Source organism: Xenopus laevis, chromosome 8S (assembly GCF_017654675.1).
Source record: "Xenopus laevis strain J_2021 chromosome 8S, Xenopus_laevis_v10.1, whole genome shotgun sequence".
Lineage (NCBI taxonomy): Eukaryota > Metazoa > Chordata > Amphibia > Anura > Pipidae > Xenopus > Xenopus laevis.
The window spans coordinates 7,949,968-7,977,425 of record NC_054386.1 but is presented as its reverse complement, the minus strand read 5'-3'; the positions used below and the strand labels follow the sequence as shown (position 1 = coordinate 7,977,425).

General features: G+C 38.8%; 1 protein-coding gene across 1 annotated transcript in view; it reads right to left on the bottom strand.

Annotated features, from left to right (window-relative positions):
• Window positions 1-27,458, bottom strand: part of mnat1.S (MNAT1, CDK activating kinase assembly factor S homeolog) — a 76,857-nt gene that overhangs the window by 24,531 nt on the left and 24,868 nt on the right. Inside the window, 2 exon segments of the mRNA XM_018233681.2 lie at window positions 3,460-3,581; window positions 25,419-25,544. Coding sequence (XP_018089170.2) covers window positions 3,460-3,581; window positions 25,419-25,544 — 248 coding nt within the window.

Sequence of the window (27,458 nt, the reverse complement as noted above, 5' to 3'; positions counted from 1 at the left end):
ACTATAGTAGTACTTATCTGTTATCTACTGTGTATCCTGTGCTTGAATGGCTGCCCCCATGGCTACACAGCAGCTTGTTTATATAAACTATAGTTGGGTTTGCTGAAGCAAACACACCAGTTTTACCACTGCAGGCAACAGCATATTATATTGGCCTTCCTTTAAATCACTTTAATTTTTGGGTAATAATGCTCCTTTAAAAAATGCAGCAGCCTTCTTTTAAAGTCATATTCCACCTCGTTAGCGGAAAATACATGGCAAACACCTTTTTTAACATTAGCGACCAATATTTTTTTGTTTTATGTCCTTTATGACCAATTTGAGATCTCGCAAAGTTTGTGAACAAATGGATTTTGTGAATATGTTTCCTAGGCAAAGGAGCATCAGTCAGTTCCTCAAAAAGCCATACACAGAGGAAGGGGGCTGCATAGTCTGAAACATTTGTCTCCAGAGTCAGTACCTCTATTTACCATCTTTACCATATGTAACAGTTCTGTTAGATTGACGCTTGTTCCTTCTAACTTAGTTACAGTAAATTATACCATTCTGTCCTTTTAGCAATCAATTAAAATGTCAGTGTTCACAGTTCTCATATTTCTCTCCAAACTACTCCAGTAACATCATTTTGCCATTTCAATAAGAATAAGAACGGCCTATTCATCTCTGGTGACCCAACATCAACGAAAAATCAACAATATGATTGGAATGCATGACCCTGAGAATTTGGGTACAAATGCAGGGTCAAAAAAATTGTTGCTTTATTCGTGCCTCAAGCTAAGAGACGTTTCGAGCTTTTCCAGCCCTTGCTGCCTCCCGCCAGCTAGAATCTAAATCACCCGAGGGATGGCACTTGGAGTGATTCATTTTCTGAAGTCACCTGAAGTTTCCTCGTGAGGCAACTTCGACTAAGCATCTGAGTGGGTGTGAAAAGTGTAGGGTGGATGGCGATGCAAATATACATTTTTTAAACTTTGTACAAATAAAAACATTTTTTTTAAATGATTTTCTCTGGTCCTGTGGATCTGTCGGAGTGCCGGTCGGCCCTGTCTCTTCTACATATCCTTTGCCGTACCGCTCCCTAAAGCTAGGGGTCTGGAGCACCCGGACCACATTTACTATTTGGTGAGTCATTCACAATTTATCCTGGAGCACCGTGTTTTTCCAAGTCAGAACAATGGAGCCTTCTTTGGACTTAAGTTGCTGCCTTGATGAGGGCTTCTAATAAATCAACCAGAAGATTTAGTTGATTCCAGCCATAAGGCACTTTTTTCTGCATTCATTGAAGACAGGAATTTCTACTGAGATAGTCAGCTTTGCTAATGTGCGTTTGTACTGGTGTATGTGGAGGGACATTTTTTATACACAAACGGGAACTTGCCATGTTGCGTATCTGGTTTCAGTTGACTGCTCCTTTGTGGATTTGTCTGAGGAAAGACTAATAGGGCTATGAGGACCTTTGGTCAGGTGCATTTATCATTATACAATGGAGAGAGTATGTTAAAGTTCTTGGGAGCCACTTTATAACATGTGATTTTTTTTTTTTAACTTTTAAAGCAATAGATACTTCCTCTGTTGGTTAGCAAGGCCAGATAATTGAATTACACGCTCCATATGTACTTACCAGAATCCGCAATTAACCATTTGCACCTTACTAACAAAACATCTGGTGGAATGCTTTTTCAAGATATGGTCACTGAGCATGTACTTTTGCTAGGTACAAGGGATCAAAAGTCCACTCTGTTGACCAATCTGTACCTGTTTAGTTCCAATCACACAACCCCCTTGGATATTCATACCTTAAGGGGCCGATTTATCAAGGGTCGAATTTCGAATTCAAAAAGACAAACCGAAATGAAGTTTTTTTGGGTCGAATAAGTCCGTTTTCAATTGAATAGGTCCGTATTTGGCTGAATTAGAATAGTTCGAACCTAAGGAATAGTGCATTCGATCGTATTTGAGTCTAAGTTTTTCCCCAAAAAAATGTAGATTTTTCAAAGTACACTAAATGACTCCAAGTAGGTTCTAGGAGGTCCCCCATAGGCAGGTTTTAGATGGCGAATGGTCAAAGTCGAATTTTTGAAGAGACAGTACATGATTCATTTCGATATTCTATTTGAATTTGGACTATTCCCTAGTCGAAGTTCACAAAAATAGCTCAAAATTCAAATTTTTTCAATTCGAAAATTCAACTCGACCTTTGATAAATCTGCCCCTAAGTGTACTAGAAAATCATGTAAAGAAAATTAAATAAACCCAATGGGCTGGTTTTGCTTCCAATAAGGATCAATTATATATTTTTTAGATCAAGTACAAGGTACTGTGTATTATTACTAGGGATGCACCAAATCCACTATTTTGGATTCGGCCTAATACCGAACCGAATCCTAATTTGTATATGCATTTGCATATGCAAATTAGGGGTGGGAAGGGGAAACATTTTTTACTTCCTTGTTTTGTGACAAAAAGTCACCGCAATTTCCCTCCCCGCCCCTAATTTGCATATTCAAATTAGGATTCAAATTCGGTTCAGCCTGGCAGAAGGATTCGGCCGAATCCGTATCCTGCTGAAAAAGGCTGAATCCTGGCCGAATACAGAACCGAATGCTGGATTGGGTGCATCCCTAATTATTACAGAGAAAAGGAAAATACATTTTAAAAATTTGGATTATTTGATTATAATGGAGTCTATGGGAAACAGCTTTTCCGTAATTCAAAGCTTTGTGGATCACTGGTTTCCGGATAATGGGTCTGATACCTGTTCAATTCCTTTTATTAGGCAAAATGATATTGTTGGGTTTGCATCCCCTTTAGGAAATGTTAAAGCAGATCTCTAGTTATCTTTCGAATCCAATTTGAAGTGCTAACAATTGTAAATTATTATGAAGGGTATGTAATTATAAATTAGCACCATGTGTTTGTTTCCAGTAATGTTGATGTTTACCTAAATTAACAAACATCTGGTTTCATTGAAAGACCAATAATGACAGTACAGGTATGGGACCTGTTATCCAGAATCCTCGGGACCTGGAGTTTTCCGGATAACGGATCTTTCCCTAATTTGGGTCTTCATGCCTTAAGTCTACTAGAAATTAATTTAAACATTAAATAAAGCCAATAGGCTGGTTTTGCTTCCAATAAGGGTTAATTATATCTTAGTTGGGATTAAGTACAAGCTACTGTTTTATTATTACAGAGAAAAAGGAAAACATTTTTAAAAACTTGGATTATTTGGATAAAATGGAGTCTATGGGAGACACAGAACACCGGCACAGCATGGGTATTACTAGCAGGTTTCACCTTGCTCATTCTATGGGAGACAGGCATTCCGTAATTCGGAGCATTCTGGATATCGGGTTTCCGGATAAGGGATCCTATACCTGTATTATTGTTTAACAGACTCTTTGTACTGAATATTCATTATGCACAGATGCATCCAAGACATACAGTGAAATGACTTACCCTTGCCTTCCCAGCATTTCTATTTGTGGAACTTGTGGACCACAAGTTTCAATGTGAATAGGCTGGTATTGATATAAAGCCTCCTCAATCTTCGTAACTGGCATAGAAGCAATGTGGTGACCCTATAAGAACACAGAATATGCTTATTAAGCTATAGTTCTTGGAAACACATTTCGAGAGACATTTTGGTTGCAATTTGTTTATATAGTTTCAGTGAATGACATATAAAGATGAAAGCAATGAAAATACATCTCCAAACTAGACTACTAATGGGGTAGTTCACATTAAAGGAACGGCAACACCAAAAAATGAAGTATTTTAAAGTAATGAAACTATAATGTACTGTTGTGCTGCACTGGTAAAACTGGTGTATTTGCTTCAGAACCTGTACTATAGGTTATATAAACAAGCTGCTGTGTAGCCATGGGGGCAGCCATTCAAGCACAGGATACACAGTAGATAACAGATAAGTACTACTATAGTTTATATAAACAAGCTGCTGTGTAGCCATGGGGGCAGCCAATCAAGCCATTCAAGCACAGGATACACAGTAAATAACAGATACATTCTGAAGATCTAAGACGAATGTGCATAAAAATGTCCTACTTTATATAGTAAACTTATTGCACGAGGCTAAAGTTTCAGCTTGTCAATAGCAGCAATGATCCAGGACTTCAAACTTGTCACAGGGGGTCACCATCTTGGAAAGTGTCTGTGACACTCACATGCTCAGTGGGCTCTGATTGGCTGTTGAGAAGCTAAGCTTAGGGCTCGTCACTAATTATCCAGCAGAAAATGAGCTTCCCCTGTAACATAAGCTGATGCTACAGGTTTGCTCATTATTAAATTCTGATGCTAATTGCACTGGTTTCTCTGCTGCCATGTAGTAATTATCTGTATTAATTATTAATCAGCCTTATATTGTGACATTTCTATTCTATGTGTACTGTATATTGTGAGTGGGTCCCTAAGCTCAGTAAGTGACAGCAGCACAGAGCATGTGCAGTGAATCAGCAGAAAAGAAGATAGGGAGCTACTGGGGCATCTTTGGAGACACAGATCTTTACTGCTAAAGGGCTGTGGTTGCCTTGGGCTGGTACAGAAGCCCAAAACTTAATGTACAACATTTCTACCTACTTCTTTAGTTAGGCTTTAGTTCTATTTTAAAGTATATTTGAAGTGGACATAAACTTACTTTAAGCATATTGGTCTTCCTCAGGGGCACAAATAGCAATTGTTTGTTTGCATTTTGTTTGTTTGTGTTTTTTTTACTATTTGTGCCCCTGAGGAAGACCAATATGGTCGAAACGTGTTGGGCTCACTTTTTATTTCTGTAATTTTTGTATATTTTTATTTTTTTCTTTTGTAATAAATATATTATTTAATTTCTTTAAATTGAGTGTCAATCCTTTCCTGATTTTCTATATGCGAGATTTGGAGACCCATATGGGGAGTCTCCCTATGGATTAGCACCTTGCATTATATATTTTTAAGGGTGTGCACCCTCTTTTGCAATTTACAGTTTATTATTTGGCATTTTGATCCTCTTTAAACATACTCAGCATGTTACTGCCACAACGTATGTATAGTTTTTTTTATTTCTCCTTTATACTGCTCTACTCTAACTCTCAATTTACATCATGGAGGCAAGAAGGAAGACTAGTAAATTGTCTCCCATGCTGGTGGCCCTCAGAGAAACCCATATTATCTGCTATTTATCGTCATCTTTATTCTAAATAAGGGCTACTAGTTATATGGTGCTCTGAATTGATCTCTACTGTGCAGAGGCTACATCCTAAGTTCTTAAACCACGGGAAGCGTGAATGACTTAGCCAAAACCACAAGGAGCTTAGAACAGCTTCCAGGAATGCAAACCCAATCATCCCTAGGCCAGAGTCCATTTATTTCTATGCCAATATATCTGAACTGAAGTTTGATTCCTGTGAATTAAAATCAGTCATTAACATAGTATGTTAATTTAGGGTAGGTACCTTCTTAAGCTTTAATTTATTGATGAACGGAGCAATAATAAAATAAAAATTGGACATTCCTAGAGGCAAATAGACCAATAAATCTCTATTTGATTTTGAGTCTAAACCTGAAATCTTCATGCAGCAAAGGAAATGAGTTACAGAGAAACATCCATCCAGATTCATTTATGCCAGAGAAACCAGGTCTAGAACAGAGGTTCGGTTTGTCTGAAAGTATTTTCCACATTAGCAAGGGGAAGTGAAACATTTTACACTCATTTGTGGCATGGTTTTTATCCCTCAGTATTTCATGCGTTTACTGTACATGTACCATGTACCTAGTTTACACAAATGACAGCGTTCTTAAAAAGTATTAACTAGCAACCCATGCCTGTACCAGTGATGGGTAACTGTGATCCCCTGCAATAAGAGTGGGGTGTTACAATCTATTAAAACCAATTATGATGGAACTGGGAAAGGCAACCGATTATCTCTTGCTCTCTTACTAACAATGCATAAAGTCATTTACTGTACAGATGAGAACCAATTACCCTTTAAATAAATAATTTGCCTCAAATGGATATTTTTCTTATTGTAAGAGAATAGAGCAGCAGATTTTGCATGGCTTTGTCAATGTAGTTAAATATCATGCACTGAATGAGCCTTAAAGGAGAAGGAAAGGCTGTATTTATTTGGAGGTGCGAAAAGTAAGGCACAACAAGTGATTGTACAGTCATATGAAAAGTTTGGGAACCCCTCTCAGCCTGCATAATAATTTACAATACTTTCAACAAAAAAGATACAGTGCAGTTTCTGCTGATAGCACCGACCCGGGGTGGCCATACATGGAGAGATCCGCTCGTTTGGCGATGTTGCCAAACGAGCGGATCCCCCTCCGATATGCCCACCTTGAGGTGGGCAATATCGGGCAGATCCGATCGTGGGCCCTAGGGCCCAACGATTGGATCCTAATGATGCCTTACGGGCGGTCGGATCGCATCAACGAATAGATGCGGCCGCGATCCGATGGGATTTTTTGTCCCATCCGTTCGAGATCTGGCCGACTTTCGGCCAGATCTCGATCGGTGAAGCCCGTCGGGGGGCCCTATACACGGGCCAATAAGCTGCCGATACGGTCTGTCTGCAGCTTTTATCGGCCCGTGTATGGCCACCTTTAGGGGTGCCTAACTTTTGGTACTCCCAAGTAAATAGGACTTTCCTTCTCCTTTAATTTTAAGGCTATGCAAGTATGTGCAATAAAATAAAAAAGGAATCATATTTTCTTAAAATATGGCAAAATCAGGTGCATTTGCCAACAAGCACTTCTACCTTAAAGGAGAAGGAACCCCAGGTTTTACTGGCAAAGCCCACCTGCTTCATAAGAATAATATGAATTGAATAAGAATAATAGGAATTGAATTAGCCTTTCTTTATGGCAGGCTGTAATTGCCCTTTAATAGGCTTTTAATATGGATCTGAAAACAATGTGTTTATCTTTAGAGAAAAAATAAAGTAAAAACGTGAGTGGGGCAAGACACACTACTAGTGCTAAGTATTCATTCCCTTGTGTATACAAGATAGCTGTGTGTATGTGTATTGTTTGGATTCAGTAGAAGCACAGCAGAGCCGCAATACTCATTTGAACAGTGATGATGTACCGGGTACATGTATTAGCAAGTTAAGATTATATGGCTGGATGGGCAATTCTGTATCAAACAAGCTCCACAGGTTCCAAGCATGTAAGCACAATCAATGTAAATCCCCTGATCAACTTGCCAGGAGACAGGCCTCTCCTTCCTTGAGTTCAGGCTGCCGAGTCAAGATCCTATCGCAGCACATTGAATAAGAGCCAGGGAATGAGTATGGGTGAAAGCCCCGAATTCTTTCTGCTCAGTTTCTCCTAGCCTCGTTCTTCCTGTTATTCTCCTCACTAGCACAAATCGAGATTCCATGAACCGCGTTCAGCCACCTCCGAGTATAAGCCCTTAGAGAGTGCTAAAGAGTCTGCGGTTGGAATCTTGTACCAAAGCCATAGAACAGATTACACTGAACCACTGTTACTAAAAAGAAAAAAAACACATACCTTACGTTCACATTTTTAAAAGCGCTAGCAAAATTACCAGTTGAGAAATATGGTTAACACCTCTACAGTCGGAAGGCATGTAAGTCTAATGGAGAATGCAAAGCAAACACTGGGTTTAATTTTAATTTATAAAGGCATGGTTTACCTTTCTATTAACGTTTAGTATGATGCAGACAGTGATATTATGGGACAATTTGCATCTGATTTTCATTTTTTTAATGATTTAGCTTTTTGTTCATTGGCTCTACAATGTGGAATTTCAGCAGCCCAATTTAGCCTTAAAACTAAGCAGTGGTTTGAATGAAAGACTGGAATATGTATAGGAGAGGGAGGGAAAGTAATTGAAAAAAATATAATAAAACTATAGCTTCAAAGAGCAATAGATTGTTAGCTGCCAGGGTCAGGGACCACCACACTTTTGAGTAGGAAGGAAAAGAAGGAAATACTATATAAAAAAATCTATGAATGAAGATTAATTGAACAGTTGCTATAAACAGGACATTCTATAAAATACTTAGGGGCCGATTCACTAACTTCGAGTGAAGGATTCGAAGTTAAAAAACTTCGAATTTCAAAGTTTTTTTTGGGCTACTTCGACCTTCGACTACGACTTTGAATCGAAGGATTCGAAGTAAAAATCGTTCGACTATTCAATAGTAGAAGTACTGTCTCTTTAAAAAAAACTTCGACCCCCTAGTTCGCCATCTAAAGGCTACCGAAGTCAATATAGGCTATAGGCTATCCCCATAGGCTTGCCTAACTTTTTTTGATCGAAGGATATTCCTTCGATCGTTGGATTTAAATCCTTCGAATCGTTCGATTCGAAGGATTTTATCGTTCGATCGAAGGAATAATCTTTCGATCGTTCGATCGTACTATCTGCGCTAAATCCTTCGACTTCGATATTCGAAGTCGAAGGATTTTAGTTCCTAGTCGAATATCGAGGGTTAATTAACCCTCGATATTCGACCCTTTGTGAATCGGCTGCTAAAAGTAAGTTGAACTACTCCAAAAAGCATGTACAGCACATAATAAACATGTAAGGATATCAACTACATATTATAGAGCAGAGGAAGTTAAAATTAGAGCACTTGGAGAAACTAAGGGGGTTATTTATCAAAATCCGAATTTATCTCACTATTTTTGCAAAGTCACTACCACCAAATCCGCACTGACTTTTCCCCCCGCATTTGTTATTAAATTTTGCCGAAAAATTCTTGCGTCTGGAAAAGTCTTGATAACATCTTAAAAAAATCAGAATCCACAACTTTTTCAGATGTGACACCCGAATACCGCAACTTTTTCGGAAGCCCAGCGCAAATCAGTATTTATTCGGGATATCTGCCATTGACTTCTACATAAACTCGGCAGGTCTGAGTCTACTTTTTTAATTCAAACTTTTTTTTTTTTTTTCAAAGTTTTTTTTTTTTCTATGAAAAATTGGTGGTTTTGGGTGGACTTTGACAAATAACCCCCTAAATCTTTCAAATGAAAAGAGCAGGCTCAGTATGTGACAGGGATTTTATTTGCATAGATAGGGTTGGGGAGCTAATTGTCAGAATATAGATGCATCTTGCTAGAGCTCATCATTTGTTAGGCAAATGCTCTGTAGACACATACACAGACAAAATGTCACTGTTTAAAATCTGCACATATAATATACCGGTTACTTAGCAGGCTGCTGTTGGGTTGACTTTCTCTTGGCCAGCAGTGAATGGCGATGCAACAACTTCCTTCTTATTCGGCATTTAAATAAAATGAGAACTACAGCCAAGAAATCTGAGCACAAAATATTTCAAAATGAAACGAGCCTTATCAAGGGAAAGTCAGTGCAGCGTATGGAGATTTGTGTTGTAATTAGGTTTACCTGTTTTTCTAAGGGCTCTCACACACGGCCGTTCCGACCTGCGCTCCCCTGCGTTCCATTTTTTGGCGTTCAGCCGCAGGGGAGCGTAGGAATAGACGCAAGTCATTATTTGAAATGGGGCTGTACTCACTCAGGCGCGTGTAGGCGCCGAACGCAGGAAAAATGCAGCATGTTGCGTCTGAACCTGCGTTCGGCGCCTACACGCGCCTGAGTGAATACAGCCCCATTTCAAATAATGACTTGCGTCTATTCCTGCGCTCCCCTGCGGCTGAACGCCAAAAAACGGAACGCAGGGGAGCGCAGGTCGGAGCGGCCGTGTGTAAGAGCCCTTAAGCTCCGTTCTAATAGCTAGCAGCAGTTTGGCAACTTTAAATGTGTTCAGCACAACACATTTTTTAATATATCCAGTACTCCTTACAGCAGGGGTCCCCAACCTTTTTCACCCGTGAGCCACATTCAATTGTATAAAGAGTTGGGGAGCAACACAAGCATGGAAAATGTTCCTGGGAGGTGCCAAATAAGGGCTGTGATTGCCTATTCGTAGCCCCTATGTCGACTGGCAGCTACAGGAGACTCTGTTTGGTAGTACACCTGGTTTTGTCCAACCCTCTCTTACCTCCCCTGCATCTGCAAGATACAGTCACCGAACAAGGTTCCTGACAACGTGGTCGTTACACATAACTTGCCCCAAACCAGGAATTCAAAAATAAGCTCCTGCTTTGAAGCCACTGGGAGCAACATCCAAGGGGTTGGGGAGCAACATGTAACTCACGAGCTACTGGTTGGGGATCACTGCCTTACAGCAAGACAATCCATTGCTAATGATGGTGTTAAATCATTATGGGAGTCATATAAATTTGAGTGCTAAAAATGATAAGTAATTACATTTTTAGGACTACAAAGCAAATATCGGTGCCTGATCTCCCCCTGAAAATGTGTATATAGAATGCAGTAGTTTATACTCAACACAGTTGAAAAAAGTTAATGAATCTTTTGGCATGGTGAGCATAGTTTGTTTAAAGAAGAAGGAAAGGTTAAAACTAACTAAGCCTTATCAGAAAGGTCCACCTAAATATACCAGTAAATCCTCAAAGTAATGCTGCTCTGAGTCCTCTGTCAAAAGAAACACCACATTTCTTTCCTTCTATTGTGTACTCATGGGCTTCTGTATCAGACTTCCTGTTTTCAGATTAAACCTCCAGGGCTAGGGCTTGAGCATGCTCAGTTTGCTCCTCCCCCCTCCCTTCTCTGCTGTAATCTGAGCTCAGAGCTATAAGTGAGCTATAAGATTTGTCGACAAATCTCCTCTTCTTCGGAGTACCTAATCTCCCCGAACTGCCTCCCGTCAGCTAGAATGTAACTCGCCGGCGGGATCTCGGAACGCTTAGTTTTCCAAAGTTGCTCGATGTTGCCTCACGAGGAAACTATGGGAGACTTCGAAAAGGTTACACGCGAAAACATTTTTTACTTCCTTGTTTTGTGACAAAAAGTCACGGGATTTCCCTCCCCACCCCTAATTTGCATATGCAAATTAGGATTCGATTCAGCCATGCAGAAGGATTCGGCCGAAACCGAATCCTGCTGAAAAAGGCATCTTGGATTCGGTGCCTCCCTAGTTTTAACATTTTTTTCCCCTGTCTTTGTGTGTCTTTGTCTTGCTTTGTGGCGGGGATTTCAGTAAAGTTCCCTCTAAGGTTTGCGCTCGTACACAACTTTTGAGGCCAATGCACACAATAAATTGTGGTGCGCACAAAGAATTTTGAGTGAAAACACAACATTTTGTATAAATTCTGACCTGAGAAAACAGTTTTAAAAACTGCACACAAAAAGAGAACATTGGATTTCAGATACACATGCCAGAATAGATCCATTGCCAAGACCTAGCAATATCAATTAACCTTATATTTAAATAGCTCTTTGACTTTTAAAAGAGAATTCAACCCTTTAATAAAAAAAACATACCCCCCACCTCATGTAGACCCCCTACCCCCAAGCTAACTGCCCCACCAGGGAAATGCCCCATACTTTATACTTACCCCTTGGCACAGATTCAGGCATCAGAGTTCCAGGCAGCCATCTTTCGGGTCTTCGTGTCTTCTTCTGGTGCTTCGGATATTTTCGTGAGTTTCAGCGCATGTGCAGTTGTCGCAATCCGCAATAGAGTATGGGGAATTTCCCCGGGGGGCAGTAAGGCTGGGGGAGTCTATGTGGGGTGGGGGGTACGGGGTTTTTTTTTTTCAATTAAAGGGTTGAATTCTCCTTTAATAAACTGCTATGGCTGTTTTAAGAATGGGATGAGGCAAAGTAAGCATACAACCAAATCCTAAATGGTATAATATGATAAATACTTGTTAATAACAATACAATCCAGACATGAAGTAAAATAAAAATAAAGTGTGTATTTATGGAGTGATCATATGTCTTAAAAAAAGACACAGGATTTATTGAGCAGGTTTTGTTAGTAGAACGATAATCCACCTAATATTTTTTGATACATGGCAGATAGCCTGGCAAAGGCAATGCATTTCCCATTCAATGTCAGCACAATACAACTCTCCCTAAGAGAACAACCACAAATATTTTATTTAGAGAGATTAAAATAAATACAAAGGTAAAATAAACACTGCCCCTTTAATGAGCTAGATGTTGTGCTTTAACCACTATTAAAGTTATGGGAAAGTCGAATGCTTGCCAAAAATTAACATCTATATTTTAAAAAATGTCCTGATGTTATGAAGCAGGGCCATTCTGCGGGCAGGTGATTAGTTCCAACTCAGAAAAGAATTACACAGAACTGAACTCATAAGCCCTTTTGGAAGTAACTGAGCACAACCCCTTCAACAGTTGTTCTAACACGTGTGTTTGCCAATCATACACATTTGCTGCTGAACATTCCAGGGGTTTCTAATTAATCCCCAAATTCATTTCGGCACATGGGTTACAGCAGCTATTCCCTAGTTTTTTTTATATATTTCAAAGTGACTAATTTTCCTGTTTGTGCTAAAGATTATGTGTTTTTGCTTAAAGGGATAATATATCCAGCCCCCTTCCTATGAACTCATTCAGATGGTTTATGCAGCAAATGTATACACACTATTTGAACTTCCAAAATTAAATATAAATGTATGTTAAAAGAAAACAGGCATATTACATATAAAGAAGTGTGTATGTATGTATGTATGTATATATATATATATATATATATATATATATATATATATATATATAAATTATTTTTTTGACAGTAAAACAATTTTTTTTTTGTTTTGTCTTTTTAATGGTAGTAAAAGAATCCTGTTTTGTCTTTTTAATGATTCTGTCATTATTTTTATAGTGTTATAGTTTTTATTAAAATAAAAATCTAGGTTGACAGCAAAACAATCCTGTTTTTTTTTTTTTTTTAAACATTTAGCCTGAGGGCTCAGCATTCCAACTTCGGGCGACTTCGGAAAACAAAGTGCTCCAAGTGCCATCACGCCGGCGATTTACATTCTAGCCAGCGGGAAGGTTTTTCAGGGAGATTAGTCGCCCAAAGAAGAGGAGATTTGTCGCTCGGCGACTAATCTCCCCGGAATTTTAGCGTGCGTCACCACCCTTATAGTGTATTGGCTGCTTAAGGGATCTACTTCTTTGTATGATCATTTTAAAGGGATATTGTTGATTTTTTGGTGTCATTTTTATTTCTAAATTACACTGTTTATACTGCAAATAATTCACTCTAACATATAAAATGTTATTCCTGCTGCTGTTTCTCCTACTCAATGTAACTGGAAGAGTCGCAGTGGGACCTGGATTTTTACTGAGTGCTATTCTCAAATCTACCAGGTAGAGGTTATCTTGTGTCCGGTAGCTGTTATCTGGTTACCTTCCCATTGTTCTTTTAGGGGAGAAAGGGGGGGTTGATATCACTCCAACTTGCAGTGCAGCAGTAAAGAGTGACTGAAGTACATCAAAGTACAAGTGACAAGACTGGGAAACTGATAATATGTCTAAAGGTATGACCACACTGGTCGTTTTGGGGAGATTTGGTCGCCTGGAAGTTTCGGGCGACTTCGGAAAACTAATCGCCGCGTGTGATAGGCGCCGGCGGTTTTTTTATTTTAGCTGGCGCAGAGTGAGGGAAGGCGATTGGGGAGATTGGTCGCCGCAAAGACGAGGCAATTAGTCTCCAGGCGACCAAATCTCCCCAAAACACCCAGTGTGGCCTTACCCTAACACTATGTCAGATTTAAAAATTATATATTAAAAAATATGTTTGCCCTACTTTGCAGCTCTCAGTTTGCAATTTCAACAATCTAGTTGTCAGGGTCCACATTACCCTAGCGCCCATACATTGATATGTATTAGAGACTTGAATGGAAAGAGGAGTAATTAAAAGTAGCAATCACAATAAATGTGTAGCTTTGCAGAGCATTGGATGTTTAGATGGGGTCAGGGACCCCCCATTTCAAAGCTGGAAAAAAGAAGGCAAATAATTAAAAAAAAAGACAAAACTATTTAAAATAAACAATGAAGACCAATTGTAACGTTGTTTAGAATTAGCAATAGTGAAACGCATTGGGTGTTTTTACGTGAGCAACAATTTTTCTAGCGCCAAATGCATTATAGTCAATGGGTGTTTTTTTCTTATAGCGACTTTCTTGTCGTTATGCATTAGGGTCAGGGCACACAGGCAGGTTTAGGGAGATTAGTCGCCCGGCGACAATCTTCTCTTCTTTGGGGCAACTAATCTCCCCGAACGGTCTCCCCTGCCTTCCTGCCGGCTAAAATGTAAATCGCTGGCGGGATGGCACTCAGGAAGTTCGGGGAGATTAGTCCCCCCTGAAGAAGAGTTTTGTCACGGGGCGACTAATCTCCCTGAATCTGCCCTGTGTGCCCTGAACCTTAAAGTCAATGGGCGTTTTCTTATGGCGACTTTTTTGTTCTTATGTATATCAATGGGGGTTTTTTCTTATGGCAACTTTTTTTGTCCTAATGTATTTCAATGGGCTTTTTTCTCTTGCTAATTTTTCCATGGCGAATAAATTCGCTCATCACTAATTAGCAATTGTGTAATATACTAAAAGTGAACTTAAAGGTGACCCACCACTTTAACTTGGAGGATTTTTTTTGTTCTCGTTTCTCGGTCTCTTAAGTTGAGTGTGTGTGCTTTAGAGAACAAATTGAGATCTCACAGGGTGGCAGAAGTGTTGCATGTAACCCGTCTATGAGCTAGGTCAGATAGTCTGTAATATACTGCATTTACAGACTCAATATGTCTCTCTGCTATTGCCCCAGTAGAAAGCTCCAGTAGCTCTCTGCCCTCTGCTATGACCTCTGCCGGAGCAGCTGTGCAGTTTACCATGGTGTAAATCCTCCCAGACAAGTTGAACCTGTTCTTTTCGGCACAGAGCCATATTAGCTGAATAGACAGTGGAGATTTATTGTGGAAGGGGAATGGAGGGACTTCTGTTGCGCAACCAAACCACGCTGAGCATGTGGCTAAATATAATCTTGCTTTCAAAATATGCAAAAAGCTTTTAAATAAACAAGTTTTATCCATTACTTCATGATTCTATTCTACTGGATGAATGAAGGAGGTACTTGAAATGATTACTTTAAGTGCCCTATTATTACATAATGTTTGATTTTCCCGGAGATGAATTTTCGGTTGTAAAGCAACGTATGAGAAGCAAACATGATAATGAGAGGCGGCTAAGGCAACTAAGAGTCTTTAGAACACCAGGGTGTGCTTTACACACAGCAGGGAAAAATAGAGCTAAGTGACTCACAGCTTTATCACCTGTCTTTTTTGGCTCGCAAATCCTTTCTGGGTATTTCTACAGGAAGGAATCCACCAAACGACCTTACTTTAAAGTAAATCCGCACTGCTTAAAAGCAAAGGCATAGCTGAGCACAGTCACAAGGTATACAGATAATAATTTAGAGATTTGGAGACATAGCAAGTAATTAGTGTCTTACATAAAAAAAAAATGAAAATCAATATATAAGGCAATCCAAATTACCTTGGTTGCACTTTAAATCCCACACATCACTATGGCAACATATGTCCTTCAGTAGTTAAAGGGATACTGTCATGGGAAAAAAAATTTTTTTTCAAAATGAATCAGTTAATAGTGCTGCTCCAGCAAAATTCTGCACTGAAATCCATTTCTCAAAAGAGCAAACAGATTTTTTTATATTCAATTTTGAAATCCGACATGGGGCTAGACATATTGTCAATTTCCCAGCTGCCCCAAGTCATGTGACTTGTGCTCTGATAAACTTCAATCACTCTTTACTGCTGTACTGCAAGTTAGAGTGATATCACCCCCTCCCTTTCCCCCCCAGCAGCGAAACAAAAGAACAATGGGAAGGTAACCAGATAACAGCTCCCTAACACAAGATAACAGCTGCCTGGTAGATCTAAGAACAACACTCAATAGTAAAAACCCATGTCTCACTGAGACACATTCAGTTACATTGAGAAGGAAAAACAGCAGCCTGCCCGAAAGCATTTCTCTCCTGAAGTGCAGGCACACGTCACATGACTTGGGGCAGCTGGGAAATTAACAAAATGTCTAGCCCTATGTCAGATTTTAAAATTAAATATAAAAAAATCTGTTTGCTCTTTTGAGAAATGGATTTCAGCGCAGAATTCTGCTGGAACAGCACTATTAACTGATTCATTTTGAAAAAATTTTTTTTCCCATGACAGTATCCCTTTAACTTATAAAGAACTGGCAACACCAACAGGTTACATTTAAAGGGACACTGGATAATGGAAAAATATGTTTTTTTTTCAAAATGCTAAAGAGCAAATGGATTTTTTTATATTTAATTTTGAAATCTGACATGCGGCTAGAAATAATGTCAGTTTCCCAGGTGCCCCCAGCCATGTGACTCTTGCTCTGATAAACTTCAGTCACTCTCACTGCTGCGCTGCAAGTTGGAGTGATATCAACTCACATTACCCTAGCGCCCATACATTGATTTGTATTACTTGAATAGAAAAAGGAGTAATCGAAAGTAGCAATCACAATAAATGTGTAGCTTTGCAGAGCATTTGATGTTTAGATGGGGTCAGGAACCCCCATTTCAAAGCTGGGAAGAATGATACGAAGAAGGCAAATAGTTAAAAAAAAACTATTAAAAATAAACAATGAAGACCAATTGTAACGTTGTTTAGAATTAGCAATAGTGATGAGTGAATCTGTCCAGTTATGCTGAAAAATTTTGCAATATGGCGAAATGCTTTGAAGTCAATGGCTGTTTTTTCTTATGGCGACTCTTTTGTCCAGAACAATGGGAAGGTAACCAGATAGCAGCTCCCTGGTAGATATAAGAACATCAGTCAATAGTAAGTGTGTGTGCGATCACACACTGACCTCGGCTTCAGCTCCACTACACGTGACCGAACACAGGCTGACAATAGCCTGTGTCCATAGCCTAAAAATCCAGGTCCCACTGTGACTCCTTCAGTTACATTGAGTAGGAGAAACAACAGCCTGCCAGAAAGCAGTTCCATCCTAAAGTGCTGACTCTTTTTGAAAGCACATGACCAGGCAAAATGACCTCAGATGCACCTACAATGAAATTTTATATTACCGCACACCTCCTTCCACTTATTCTGCGTAGTGGTGCTGGTCTTCCGTTGACCTTGCCAGGTCTCCTTACTGCTTTGTAATTTCGAAAAACGGTCCGCACACACCAATATTGCAGTCGGGGATTGTGCCCCTTTTATTAATGCCACCAACAATCAATAATCAACGTTTCGGGGGGACGCAGCCTCCCTTCTATCCTGAAGAAGGGAGGCTGCGTCCCTCAGATGCACCTACACACCAATATTATAAATTAAAATAAATACACTTGCTGGTTCAGGAATGAAATTTTACATGGTAGAGTGAATTAATTGCAGTGTAAAGTGTAAATTAGAAATAAAAACTACACCATAAAAATCATGACAGAATCCTTATATCTGTCTGTCCAGCATCTATAAATAAAATGTCTCCAGGCAGCAAATCCTCATTTGTATCCTATAGCTTGCATACTTCTGTTACTAGCCATTTTGCAGGTCTGTTAATCACAGAACATGCAAAGCACTGTGGGAAATGCTGCTTTGGCTGAAGGAGAGAGGCCTAACACTGCTTTACTGATAAATGTAATTAAAGGTGAGCAACGCCTTACAAAACATACATTAAAATGATTGAAACATAACAGGCATGGGATCTGTTATCCAGAAAGCTCTGAATTACAGGAAGGCCAACTCTCGTACAAATAATTTTTGAAAGTGATTTCCTTTTCCACTGTCATAATAAAGCAGTGCCTTCTATTAGTTTTATAGGATTGCTTTACCATCAATATGGATTTGTACAATTTAGTTACCATCAAGTATTAATATGGAGAAAAAGCAAATAATTATAAAAATTGGAATTATTTGCTAAAACATGGAATGGGAGATGCTTTACCATAATTCAGAGCTTTTTGGATAAGGTCTCCCATATCTGTACTCTGCTGCTGCCTGTGTTTTCATTCATATAATTTATATTAATACCACCTGTCTGTCTACTGCTCAATATACTAAATTAAAATTATAACTCTTTTAGGCAGGTATCTCCTTCTTACAGTATCTTACTACTGCTCGTGCTTCTTTTCCCTTTTCTGCAACTATTTTACCCTGTAATTAAATAAAAAGTGCTACGTTTCCAGTGACCCCATATAAATAAACTTACACAAACTATACTATAGTCATACTGAAACCTAAAGTACTATTTCCCCATATTCAAAGGAACGCATTAGACAGCTAAAAGACTGCACGCTCTTGCTAATGAGAACCTCCTGGACTTTTCTACCAGTTCATATTACTCCACAACTGTAACATTCTGTGAATTCTGTTAATTACAGTACATTCTAATAAACATTTTAATTCAGTAGTTTAACTGTTACCGTATTTCAACTACACATAGGGGCAGATTTACTAAAGGGCAAAGTGGCCGTCGCTAGCAAAATTTCGCCAGAGATTCCATCCAAGGGGACATCGTAGAGGACAATTTGCTAGCGAAAGAGACTGCTGGTATCACAGTTTCGTGCCCTTTCAATAGGCGGATTTCGCGAACGATCGTATCTCTGCAAATTCACTAAAGTGGGAATTTTACAGAACGTTACCTCTTTCGCCAGAGTTTCCTTCACCAGCTTAGACCTGATGAACTGATAAGATGAAGCTACATCCTCCTCAATCTTATGTCAGTGAAATCATATCCTGTATACCGAAAAGTCATATAACGTAAAAAGGTGGCATTTTTTCATATTTTAAAGCAGGACTGTCTTTAAAAATTGTAGCTATTAAAACATGTTTGTTAAACTTTTTTTTTTTACCATTTGAGAGGCATGCCACATTTAATTTAGGGTGGGTTCATGTCTTTTTTGTCGTTATTTAAGGCACAACTTCCCATTTAAGTGAATTAGCGTAGTGGTAGCGAATTGGCATCTGGCGCGATGTGTGGCAAAGCCTTCGCAGGCAAAAATTTGCCCTTTTGTATTTGTCCCACGGTGTACAGGTTGACTACAAATAAGCTGCCAACTAGGTCTGTCGGCATCTTTTATTGGCCCATGTACGGTGGCCTTTACTCATGTTCTGCATCTCCATCTTCACTTCCTTCGACAAGAAAGCAACAAACTATCACAAGGCAAATTGAATATACAGTAAGGCCCATAAATATTTGGACAGAGACAACTTTTTTCCAATTTTGGTTCTGTACATTACCACAAGGAATTTTAAATGAAACAACTCAGATGCAGTTGAACTGCAGACTTTCAAGCTTTAATTCAGTGGGTTGAACAAAAAGATTGCATAAAAATGTGAGGAATTAAAACCTTTTTTAACACAATCACTTCATTTCAGGGGCTCACAAGTAATTGGACAAATTAAAAAACTGAAAATAAAATGTTCAATTACAATACTTGGTTGAAAACCCTTTGCTGGCAATGACAGCCTGAAGTCTTGAACTCATGGACATCACCAGATTCTGGGTTTCCCCCTTTTTAATGCTCTGCCAGGCCTTTACTGCAGCCGCTTTCACTTGCTGTTTGTTTGTGGGTCTTCTGCCCCAAGCTTAGTCTTAAACAAGTGAAAATGCAGCTCAATTGGGTTCAGATCAGGTGACTGACTTGGTTATTCAACAATATTCCACTTCTTTGCTTTAATAAACTCCTGGTTTGCTTTGGCTGTATGTTTTGGGTCATTATGAAACGCCTCCCAATCAATGTGACTGCATTTAGCTGGATTTGAGCAGACAGTGTCTCTGAAGAGCTCACAATTCATTCTTGTGCTTCTGTCCTGTGTCACATGATGGATAAACACTAGTGTCCCAGTGTCACTGGCAGCCACGCACGCCCAAGCCATCACACTGCCCCCCAAATGTTTTATACATCACATGCTATGCTTTGGATCATGAGCTGTTCCACTCCTTCTCCATACTTTTTTCTTGCCATCATTCTGGTAGAGTTTGATCTTGGTTTCATCTGTCCAAAGAATGTTTTTCCAGAACTGTGCTGGCTTTTTTAGATGTTTTTTTAGCAAAGTCCAATGTAGCCTTTCTATTCTTGATGCTTATGAGTGACTTGTACCTTGCAGTGCACCCTCTGTATTTACTTTCATGCAGTCTTCTCTTTATGGTAGACCTGGATATGGAGACTCTACCTCCTGGAGACTGTTGTTCACTTGTTTGGCTGTTGTGAAGGGGTTTCTCTTCACCATGGAAATGATTCTGAGATCATCCACCACTTTTGTCTTCCGTGGACGTCCAGGTCTTTTTGCGTTGCTGAGTTCACCAGTGATTTCTCTTTCTTTCTCAGGATTTACCAAACTGTAGATTTTGCCACTTCTAATATTGTAGCAATTTCTCAGATGGGTTTTTTCTGTTTTTGCAGCTTAAGGATGGCTTGTTTCACCTGCATGGAGAGCTCCTTTGACCGCATGTTGTCTGTTCCACATACAAGCACCCCCCCCCCTTCAAATCAACTCCAGGGCTTTTATCTGCTTCATTGATAATGACATAATGAAGGAATTGCCCCCACCTGCCCATGAAATAGCCTTTGAGTCAACTGTCCAAATACTTGATTGTGTTAAAAAAAGGTTTTAATTCCTCGCATTTTTATGCAATCTTTTTGTTCAACCCACTGAATTAAAGCTGAAAGTCTGCAGTTCAACTGCACCTGAGTTGTTTTATTTAAAATTCATTGTGGTCATGTACAGAACCAAAATTAGAAAAAAAGTTGTCTCTGTCCAAATATTTATAGGCCTAACTGTAATCAATTGATTGCTAGCACACTTTAGTTTAAAGCCTCATTCCACGTAATATTTTCCCATTGAGAACAAACAGAAAACCACTGGGTAATCGTAAAAAGGGATTAACCTACAGAAAGCACTCGCTCACCAATTCTGTACATAATCCCTGCCAATATTTGAATCAGAAGTGCTGGATATAAACAAGCCGTTTAGCCCACCCACAATATTTTTCTACACTTTTGCAGGAAATGAATACCCACTGAGACATTACCTCCACCAAATTCATGGGATTACAGGCCCCTTGTAACTTTCTAAAAAGAACCTTTTATTAACTGGAATGGGCAGACGTATGACATGCGATGGTCTCATCACACAAATAAGGTCCATCAACAAGATTTCATTTTATCTTTACATTTGAATATCCCATTTGGTTTTACATTTGTTCTTTATATGCTCCTAGCTCTCACCGTTTATGACTTTCACATTCATAACATCAGGGTTTCCAGAAGGGCCAAGTGTTTCACAAACATTTTAATTAGTTACAAAATGACGGGAATAAATCAGGCTGGTCAGTCATAAGTCAGTGGTCTGGCAAGCGCTGCAAGAAATCTGATGACAGACTGATTTTAAATCTGTTTTTTCTGGCTCACACTTCAAACACTCAACAAGTTAAGATGAAGCGTTGGTCTACTTGAACAGCTACTTTGAGAAAACAAGGGTCCGTTTCTCTTCTGCAACTACATTAATGTATTTCACAATTGATAAGAACATTTAAAAGCACAGGAAGAAAACACATTTTCTGTAAAATACAGTTTTAAGTTAAAATTTACATGCCTTCAATTTTACGTTGTCTTGTTATTTCTCTACATATGAAGAATTTAATTTAGAATTATTCCCTTCTTGCCTTGTTTTTATAGTTTCTGATGATGGAACTGACTTAGCTGGCAGTTCCAACCTTATATAAAGCTCTGTTTTTCAGGGACTATGGGCAGGACTCCACCGACGATTCCGACGCCATCCACTGCGCATTGTTGATGCGGCGCGACACGGCTGTCAGATGCAGACGCAGCACGTCTGCATCTGACAGTTGTGTCGCATCAACGCTGCAACACGATCCGACAATAGAATTACTTACCTTATTTCCGTTGCATCCGATGTGACGCCTGCGTTTTTGCACAATGCAGCAAATCGCGGTGGAATCCTGCCCTATAACCTGATGTCCAAAGGGCACATGACTTGTTGTCAATGGCAACATGCCCAATTGGAAAGAATGAATATCAAATTATACAGGCAAAGTATACGCAGAAACAATCACCTGTGCAAAGATATCACAGAACAGTAGTTGCATTAGTATCCCCCTATAAGCCTATCCAATTGAAAAAATTGGGGCAATATACTTCTATGTTTAATAATAACAAATATGGATTTCAAAATCAACTAAAAAGTTTATATTTTGAGTGGAGAGGTGAAACACATTATAAGGAGCAAGTTCTATTGAGCAGGGCCTCATTTACCTCCTGTATTGGTCAATATTTGCACGTAATCTTTATATTAGATACTGTATATACACCCATCAACTGTACACATTCTGTCGAATAAGGTGCCACCTTAGATATCTATATTAATAGGGATATAGTAACATTTGAATAAACAAATGTTAATTTTAGCATCAACCAGCAAAGAATAGAGAGAACAATCAATTTGGTGTCAGTTTGGACTTGACTTAAAGGATTTTTGGCTACTTTTTGGACCTTTGGCTAGTTTCTACTTTGGAAACCAGCCAAAGTTTTTTCTTGTCCAAATGTGCCAAGCCTGACTCTCCCAATGCATGTTGGGTAATGTAATTTGCAAAATTCCAAGTTTAATGTAAGACTACAATACCCAGCATGCAATGGGACTAACTTGTGTAGAAGTCGGGAATACCAGATTTTGGGCTCTGTACATAGGGTTGCCATCTGGCCGGTATTTTAACGGCCTGGCCAATAAAAATGATGGTTGATCCCAATGTTATTAATAGGGAAAAAAAGATAGATTTATAGGAAGGCCGGTATTTTTTTCCAGAAAAGGTAGCAACCGTATACATTATGTTTTGGGCTTCTGTACCAGCCCAAGGCAACCACAACACTTTAGCAGTAAAGATCTGTGTTTCCAAAGATGCCCCAGTAGCTCCCCATCTTCTTTTCTGCTGATTCACTGCACATGCTCTGTGCTGCTGTCTCTTACTGAGCTTAGGGACCCACTCACAATATACAGTACACATAGAATAGAAATGTCACAATATAAGGCTGATTAGTAATTAATACAGATAATTACTACATGGCAGCACAGAAACCAGTGCAATTAGCATCAGAATTTAATAATCAGCAAACCTGTAGCATCAGCTTATATTACAGCCAGGGAAGCTCATTTTCTGCTGGATAATTAGTGACGAGCCCTAAGCTTAGCTTCTCAACAGCCAATCAGAGCCCACTGAGCATGTGAGTGTCACAGACACTTTCCAAGATGGTGACCCCCTGTGACAAGTTTGCAGTCCAGGATCATTGTTGCTATGAAAAAAACGAATGTCATGAAGGCTCCAAACATCTTCAAATTGGTCAATGGACCTCTCCCATTGACTTATACAGGAATCAGGCAGGTTTAAGGTGGCGAATAGTCGAATTGGAATTCTTAAAGGGCCAGACTTTGATAAATCTTGAAAATTAATTCCCTAGTCGAATTGGACAGTTTTGGCCATAAAAAAAATTAGAAAATTAGAATTAGAATTTTCAATTTGACCCTTAATAAATCTGCCCCTAAGAGTTAAATACTCTTTAAGCAAATGACACACTAGACTGCTGCCATTGGACACTTTTTAGCAGTTAAAAAAACACAGATGCGGAGTGCTACAGACCTTTTCTTTGATTTACATGTTTACTAGGATCAACACTTCTTTTATTTATATTTAAATAACTTTTTTTTTTTATTATTATTTCCTGTAGTGGGTCATGGAGTTCAAGTAATCTTTTAATGAACTATATTCCCAGAAGCAGTTGCAGGTCCTTCTGTGTACACAATTAATCATTAATAGTCTTCAGACAGTTAATCATTAATCTCTCTATGATGGAAGATAATGAATACTTTCTAAAGCAATGACTAATGCTAACATATGCGCAGCACATACTTCAAAAGGGTCTATTATAGTATTCACAAAAGCTTTAAACAAATACTACAAGGATACACCTACTGTATATCAGTGACCTATGCCTGGGTCTTTAAAACTTATGAAACAGGAAATATTGACTGGTACTTAAAGTACAAGGAAAGTTAAACTAAAGAAGTAGCTAGAATTGTTGTACATTATGTTTTGGGCTTCTGTACCAGCCCCAGGCAACCAAAGCCCTTTAGCAGTAAAGATCTGTGTCTCCAAAGATGCCCCAGTAGCTCCCCATCTTCTTTTCTGCTGATTCACTGCACATGCTCTGTGCTGCTGTCACTTACTGAGCTTAGGGAGCCACTCACAATATACAGTACACATAGAATAGAAATGTCACAATATAAGGCTGATTAGTAATTAATACAGATAATTACTACATGATAGCACAGAGACCAGTGCAATTAGCATCAGAATTTAATAATCAGCCCTGTAGCATCAGCTTATATTACAGGCAGGGAAGCTAATTTTCTGCTGGATAATTAGTGACGAGCCCTAAGCTTAGCTTCTCAACAGCCAATCAGAGCCCACTGAGCATGTGAGTGTCACAGACACTTTCCAAGATGGTGACCCCCTGTGACAAGTTTGAAGTCCTGGATCATTGCTGCTATTGACAAGCTGAAGCTGAAAAGGGATACTGTCATGGGAAAACATGTTTTTTTTTCCAAAACACATCAGTTAATAGTGCTGCTCCAGCAGAATTCTGAACTGAAATCCATTTTTCAAAAGACCATACAGATTTTCTTATATTCAATTTTAAAATCTGACACGGGGCTAGACATATTATCAGTTTCCCAGCTGCCCCCAGTCATGTGACGTGTGCTTTGATAAATTTCAGTCACTCTTTACTGCAAGTTGGAGTGATATCACCCCCCCTCCATTTCCCCCCAGCAGCCTAACAACTGAACAGTGGGAAGGTAACCAGATAACAGCTCCCTGGTAGATCTAAGAACAGCACTCAATAGTAAAATCCAGGTCCCACTGACACACATTCAGTTACTTTGAGTAGGAGAAACAACCAAAAAGCAGTTCCATCCTAAAGTGCTGGCTCTTCCTGAAATCACATGACCAGGCAAAATGACCTGAGATGCACCTACACACCAATATTATAACTAAATACACTTGGTGGTTCAGGAATGAAATGTTATATTGTTTATAAGTGTAAACAGTGTAATTTAGGAATAAAAACTAAATCATAAAAATCAAGATAGAATCCCTTTAACTTTTTTATCTATCCCAACCCCTGATGAGTTACACAGGTATAGCAATATTTATATATTTGAAGTGGTGGGTTAAAAGTACAAATATAGTCTAAAGAAAGGAGACCACTGTGGTTTTAGGCTGCAGGTTCGGCCCTATGTGTCTCCAGGCTTACAATGACAATTCTAGATTGCTTGTAATGTAATGTAATGTGGAAATTACCAGTTCCCTGCTAAGAACAAATCAGCAGATATCTGATAAACATAGGGATGGGAACTCTTTGTAGAAGAAAGTGATGGTTCTGCCATACACAAAGTTATCACAAATACATTGTTATAAACTTTACAGGTATCTACACTATGAACAATTTTAGTCAGACTTACTTTTTTGATTCCAGTGGAAAATGTATCAGTTTTAAAGGATTTCAGCTTTTCCGCCTGCATTTCTAATTGAACTGATCTGCCTTTGTGTTGTGCCAGGAGAATCGAGGCAGGAAGGTGAGAGGTTTCCTGCATTATTGAAAGAAACAAAATGTAAAATAAAAATGTAGATGTATAATAACAATACAAAAATAAAATATTTAACCAAATTACTTTTGTCTGGTCTTCCAAAGACTTGTTTAGGATAGTGTAATTCTAACATAATATTCTACAGTATTACAATACAGTACAATATAAAAATACAGTATTGCAACATTTTAAGCATCACCTCTAAAAATAAAACAACTGGGAATATACAACTCTTAAAAGGACAGGTAACACCATCAAATGAATGTGCCTCATTTAAATGGGATATAAATGTAGGTAAGGATTCTATGTAGGAACATTTTAACTGGTATCCATTTTTTGCAAAAGGGTTTCCTTCTCCTTTAATTGTGTAGCCAGGGCACGGGGATGGACATCAGGTCCCCCATTCTGGTGCACAAACAAGATTCTGAGATGATACAAGACTTGTCTTATTAACAGTGTCCACAAAATGGCTCCTGCCTGCTTGCTATAATTATGAGTTCCCAGACTGAAGGAACTAAGATTTAAATAATTTATACAGTGTAATTAAAGTTCCTTTTGCTTGACTAATGTGATAAAATAGGATTTTGAACAATTGTTTTGGGTGACAGGTCCCCTTTAAAGGGCACCTATCACAGCCAAAATCAAACACATATTAACAATCTGACCAGTACAAGCTAAACACGTTTAATCAAACTACATATATAGATTTTTGAAAAAACTGCAGGTTTTAAAAAAATCCCTTACTTTGTCAAATGGGTTCTTTCACTGAGGGAGGCCATACTGTGACTATAGCAGAGACTCTAATATGCAAATTTCAGGAGCATGCTCAGATTGTAACTCTGCTTTGAGTATTCTACCCAGAATGCCTTGTTTAAGTAAACTCCTCCACTAGAAGTATCAGGAGATTTCCCTATCTTGTCCCCTGCTGGTGATGTTATTATGCAAATGAAGGGCACACAGTAACTTCCAGCAGGGGGCAGCACTACTGAACAGCAGCTAACACACAGGTTTGGCTGATTTGAAAATAGCTTAGAAGGGTTGATAAGCAAGCAAGGAATTTCAACTGAGCATGTGCGAGATTTCAGAGCTACAGTTGGCTGGGAAGATATAGGTAGGAGGAGCCAGTGAAATCCAAGATGGCTGCCTCAGCTAGAACTGCAGGGGAGATAGGGGAGATCTTGCAGAAGGAATAGTGAGCTGATCATTTACATTATACAAACAATTCTGTTTTAAAAATCAGATTTCTTGAACTTTCACATAGTGTAATTACTTAGTAAATGATTTTGGTCATGATTGGTGCCCTTTAAGTTACAATGTAACATTCAATTGCTATGAGGCTGCAAAATAAAACCATAGCTAAGTTTATTGGCATGGTTGCTAGCATGTCTCTCTACAAGATCTTAGAAGAGAGGTGGCTGCAGGGCAGTCCAGACATCATTACCATAAACTGGCAATAATATGAATACAAAACAAACACTGTAATTATACTACATATTTAAGCTTATTTCTAGTCTATCAAATCACCCTTACTTGCCCTGCTGAGGGTGTTTCATTTTGTTATATTTAAGAATGCAAATTGAATTAAGTATGACCTATGTCTATATTTCTATAAAAGAATGCTAAATGTTATATTTAAGAAAATCACAATTACTTGGCTGGTTCACACTGGCAACTTTATGACTAGTACTGAAATTGAATATTCGCTCTACCAGTTGTGACTGTAACTATTTGATTTAATGAACACTAACATACTTATAAGTGAATGTGATCCAATTAGAGAGCCTGATCTGAGGATGCTACATATCAGATAACAACACTGGCATATTTTAATTGCCCATGAAAGATGATAAATGGGTGACCAGCTGCTGGGTCTATTCTTTTGATGACATTTATGATATCATGTTTCCTTCCATC